This window comes from Mangifera indica, unplaced genomic scaffold (assembly GCF_011075055.1).
Source record: "Mangifera indica cultivar Alphonso unplaced genomic scaffold, CATAS_Mindica_2.1 Un_0102, whole genome shotgun sequence".
Classification (NCBI taxonomy): Eukaryota; Viridiplantae; Streptophyta; class Magnoliopsida; order Sapindales; family Anacardiaceae; genus Mangifera; species Mangifera indica.
The window spans coordinates 1,094-6,176 of NW_025401194.1; the positions used below are offsets into that span (position 1 = coordinate 1,094).

At 36.5% G+C, this 5,083-nt stretch overlaps 1 protein-coding gene across 3 annotated transcripts; it reads right to left on the reverse strand.

Moving 5' to 3' along the window:
• Positions 1-223: 223 nt before the first annotated feature.
• On the reverse strand, positions 224-4,285 carry LOC123207771 (solute carrier family 40 member 2-like). Of its 3 annotated transcripts, none has more exons than XM_044625240.1 (8): positions 4,107-4,281; positions 3,080-3,230; positions 2,789-2,985; positions 2,219-2,704; positions 1,546-1,717; positions 1,286-1,423; positions 1,071-1,181; positions 224-522 (listed from the first exon to the last, which is right to left on the reverse strand). In XM_044625240.1, the coding sequence occupies exons 1-8, from the start codon at positions 4,205-4,207 to the stop codon at positions 361-363; spliced, it is 1,518 nt and encodes a 505-aa protein (XP_044481175.1). In that variant the 5' UTR covers positions 4,208-4,281; the 3' UTR covers positions 224-360. The 3 variants fall into 3 exon arrangements, with proteins under 3 accessions (XP_044481175.1, XP_044481177.1, XP_044481176.1); XM_044625242.1 differs by lacking the exon at positions 4,107-4,281 and adding an exon at positions 3,492-3,939; XM_044625241.1 differs by lacking the exon at positions 224-522 and adding an exon at positions 809-978 and having other exon boundaries at positions 4,107-4,285.
• Positions 4,286-5,083: the final 798 nt, after the last annotated feature.

Consider the following 5,083-nt stretch of genomic DNA (forward strand, 5'->3'; position numbering starts at 1 on the left):
CCACTCCACTGGCTTTTGAGAGGCTAGCTCTCTCCCTCACTGACTGTCCAAAGTTGTCCAAGCTTTCATAACTGCCCTTGTATGCCACCTGTGCTCCCAATTCCTTTCTCTTGTGGGTCAACTAAATCCTTAACTTTAACATTATACACAAGCTTACCCTTAAAATCAGCTTGTAAGAGGGCAGTGACCAGGTGGTTAATTGTAAAGACAGATGAGAGAATGCTGAAATAACAAAATTACATTGATTTGTACGGTCGACATATTAGTTCTTCTGCATTCTATAATTTTCATTTTATTGAACGTCAATCCACAAATGAACCTCCCTACTAAGAGACATGGATAAGTAAAGATTTAACAATCTTAATTCTGACTTGCACCTAAGCGAGATATGATAAACATCTGAACTGATGCAAACTTTTCAAAATGAAAGAGGTGCTTCCTGATGCGGTATATATGGAAACTGTAGAGGAATGCAGCCAACGTTACTGCCAGAAATGACATTAAATTCAACTTCCAGAAATCCTGAAATAAGGTAAATCATAGTAGAGCTTTGTCAAATCCCATTAATTAAATAAGCATGAAGAATTTTCAAAGAAAAAGATAAATTTTCACACGAAGCGAACATACATAATGCAATGTGATGGAGCTAGTTGGCATTGCATTCACTTAATAAAGACAGAAAAAGAAAATGAGTGCATATTTAGAGGGGGATCCAAGCTAGACTCGAGTTGGGTTCTAGCCAAACTTGAGTTAAGGTAGCCTCAACTTGAGTTTAAGTTCAACCAACTCAAATCTAGTTAGTCATCAGAAAGTCGCTTGCAGATTCATATTCTTTGACGACTTCTTCTTCTATGGCTTCTTCTTTTTCTTTATATTCAATGACTCTTCTTATTATGTGATGCTTTCCAAAAGCTTTTCCAACAACCTCATGCTAGCTCGAGTTTGTTTGAACTGGACATTCTGGATTTGGGCCAACCCCTATTCCGATTGGGCTATGCTTAAATCCACCCTTAACATATTGGTCTATATATCATAAAAAATGGAAGTATTAGAGAGAAAGAAAGGATTACCTGTGGATTGGAGATGACAATTCCCATAATATAAGCCATAAAATCCATAGTAGACTGAAGGGAGTTTTGGACTCCTCCGACAACACATCGCTCAGACTCAGAAACAAGATCCTATGCAAGAGAAGTGAGGCAAACAAACAAGGTGGAAATTTTAGAGTTAAAAAGATAGCTTTATATTGACAAAATTCAGAAGGGCAAAATCTGGGAAATTCTACCTGCATTTGCTGAATGACAGATAAATCAAACATCCATAAGCCAAGCCGAGAAATTGCCACTCCAACCATTAGCATATATGCTGCCAAAAGGCCATTTGGAACCCATATTGAAGCAACACATACTAAAAGGCATGTCCACTGAATCAAAAACACAGAAGCCAATATGAAAGGATCAGTTAGGAAGTAATATTCCGATTTGAGCATATCAATGAAGCAACTCTTTAATGATCAAAATACATAATTTTATTAGAGGTTTATACCTGAGACCAAATCGACCACAGCCCTGTTCTGAGTGTTAAAATACGCGATTGTAGAATTGGGTACACAACAGTTGCACTTATTCCAATTGTTGCGCTTATTCCACGTGCTATTGAAATAACATATGCCTGTATACCTTCCCACTCTAATGCAGCAATCATCAATGTTCCAAAGCTGAAGAGCAATTGAGTAAGGAATTACTTGCATTATATAAATCCAAATCCAAAACACAATAAATAGTCAATGACACATAAAGGAAAGTTTATGCATCTTATAGCACATTTGGAAGAAAAATGAAGAAATTTAATGTAACTTCCTAGTCTAATAACCATAGACACTGTCAATATATTTTCGAATTTAGACGCATAGTTTGTCATGGTTCTGCTTTTCGGTTTGTTTGCAACCCAATTTGTTTAACCAATTTTTTCATTCATAAGCGATATGAGATGTATATACATTATCCTACATCTCTCCTATATTTTGTCGATGTGAGATTTTACTAAGAGTGTTACATTTAACGTCAAGGCAAATAAAGAAAGCATGTAAAGGCTGGCAGTGGGCTACATATCACAGTTCTTATGCCATGTTTCACATTGTAGACCTTTACCACTTTGAAAGACAAGTGAAACTAGCAACATGGTGAAGAAATCCAATCCTAGTTTTGCATTCTGTTACCTGAGGACTGTGAAATACAGCAAAGCTAGAGCAACTCCAGGGAGTACAACAGTTTGCTGCATATAGGCTCTCCATGCCCCAATGAAAGGGGCATTTGAAAGCCAATCAGCTATTTTCCTTCTCAAGCTTCTTTCTGTGATTGCTCTATTATCTCCACCATGAGAAAGTAAGTTTTCTGTTTCCTGAGAAGTGGAGCTGCTCTCTTCTGGATCAGTCAGCAAACTTGTAGTTGTCATCTTCGTTTGGCTTCTTTCGCTTAAAGCTGGAATGCCATTATAAACAGACATAAAAAGCCAAAATTCCAACCAAACAGTTGTACAAGTCCATATGGCCAAAGCCATTGCAGATGCCTTTAGTGATACAAAGCTGATAATGAAGCCACTTATAACAGGAGCTATTAACTTGCAGATTAAATCAATCCGTCTGATAATTGAATTTATCTTTGTCAAAACTTCTGGAGCATGGCTTTCTGATATTACCACCACCCTGTTCTTTGAAAATAACGATACCAAAATTAGAGTTGCTGAAAATTTTAAAGTCAGTTTTTTCTGCTTAATATGTCAGGATTACCATTCTCTTTCAATCAGGATGGTACCAGCAAGAGTAGAAAGCGCACCAACAGCTCCAGAGATGTCAGTTAGTAACAACAGTAAGATGAATGCTCCGAAATTTGTGGACTTCAAGGTTGAGAAAACCAGTAAGGCAATCACTGAAACTCCAGCAATGATAAAGGAAAGATTCTGAGACACTAACCAAATTCTGAGAGCCTGCCAATAGGAATTCAACAAGTGAATTTAAAGGATCAAAATTTATCATCAGGATCCAGCACCTCAAGCTGCCCAATTAAATAAAAGCACTAACCTTTTTATAGGTCAACCGCTCAACCCACTGGCCAATGATGGAACCAAACAATGCAGTGGAGGCAGATTCAATGGCACCATAAATAGCAGCAAAGAGTAAAGAGTCTGGCCAAATACTAATCATATACAAAGCGACAGAGAATTCCCACATTCTGCACACAGCATATAACGTTACAAGGAATCACATGCCATAGAGCTGAAAACTAACAAATTTATAAATATAAAATAGTTCCTGGTAGATCAGTCAGTTTAATTAGTGTGCAATTAGGATCTTGTTTTGGCAAAATTTCTGCTTAAGTGTAATATATTGTTATGGAACTCAAAGAAAACAAACAGAAAAGTGCATAGATACTTAAAAGAAGAGCATAAGTATTTATGTGAAAAACCAAAAAGGGAAAAAATCACAAACGCACCATCGAGAAATTTTTTTACTATGGAGGAAGATTCTATCTGCTGGTCATACCCCCTTTACCGTAGATTACTAACTGTTATATTTACTTTAATGTAACGAGAAGTTTATTTGATGACTCTTGTGGTTCATACCATTTGGGTGAAGCCCCCCACACCCAATATGAGATCAGTGGTGAGCTACGAGATTAGACCTATTGGCCTAATCTCTCTGTTGCCATCACAGATCTTTTTGGATTCGGGTCACTACTATACCTCATATATTTTAAGTTGAAACAGATGTATAATTTTGATATATTAGCTGTTGAGTCGTTCAACTAATATATACTGTTCAAAATACTCTGCAACTTTTTAATGGCTGAAATTAGAGCCACTGCGTTTGATGAAAATGGAGCAGATAATTTCTAATTGAAAAACTCGAAATTGCACAAGGCCAAAAAATTTACAAAAGAAAAAAAAATGGAAAAATTCAAATGTTATAAGGGTAAAATAATTTTTACAAAGCATTAAAAAACTCAATGGAAGCTGTTATTGACTATTACCAAGAATTGTGTCATCTGGGGTTGAAAAAGTTCTAAATATATTAACGTAAAATAAAATGGAAGAGAAAAAAAATTAACCTGGCGCCCCATCTGGCTAAGAAATAGGCAACATACAAATATGTGAGTAGAGATGAAGGAAGAGGAGGCTGTTCTTGGACAATGAGTGGTTCTCTCTCCATATGATCTTTCCTTATTCAGTTAATTATTGCACTTTTTAGAGCTTCTTGAAGAGAAGGTTATATCTGCAATAATGCTGTATATACATGAAGATGATTCTATCTCCCAGATGATGGTGACATCGTCACGTGGGAAGCAGAAGGTAAGAATAAATATGTGGTGCAGTTACACTTGCTTTGCCAAAGTATGGCTGACAAGTAGTTGAGTTGAGACTGTTTGTTACTTTGATTTCTTCTATGTCTCCATTATTTTAGTAGGAATGGATACTATTCCAATGTTCTGCAGAGATTTAACTGCAATACATGCTCTAAATAATTCTTATTTTTTATTGAGATATGCAATTCAGTTCGTTGACAATGCTTGCTCTGTTTTTCGTGAGGATTCAAACGAGCTTATGAATTTAATTCGAATTCAAACAGGCCCTTATTAAGGTTCCATTCAACTGTACTCTACCCCTTATATAAGTGAAAATCTTTAAATAATATTCGAGATAGGTTCAGCTGACCAATCCATACACATCAATTTTCATTACAGGCGAATATTTTGTTGGGAAGTGCTGACAAAATTTTCAGATGGGTTTTGTTACCTTCCTGCAATTAAGAGTAGAAAATCACTGTCTAGATAACCTTTGTAGTCGCTGGAACAGAACAAGATGCTATCTGTCACAATGCCAATTTTTTTCCAGCAGCGTCAGTCTACAATTGGCACCTTGTGATGCAACCAAGTTCTGGCAACTTGGTTCAGCAATTTTCTCACACAGAGTTTGGGTCAAGAAGAGCGAGATCAATGGGCAACAATGCAGCCGCACAACAATGGTTCGTAAGCCATAATAATGAAAGTTAAAACAAAGCACAATAAGCCACCATGCACTCAATAAC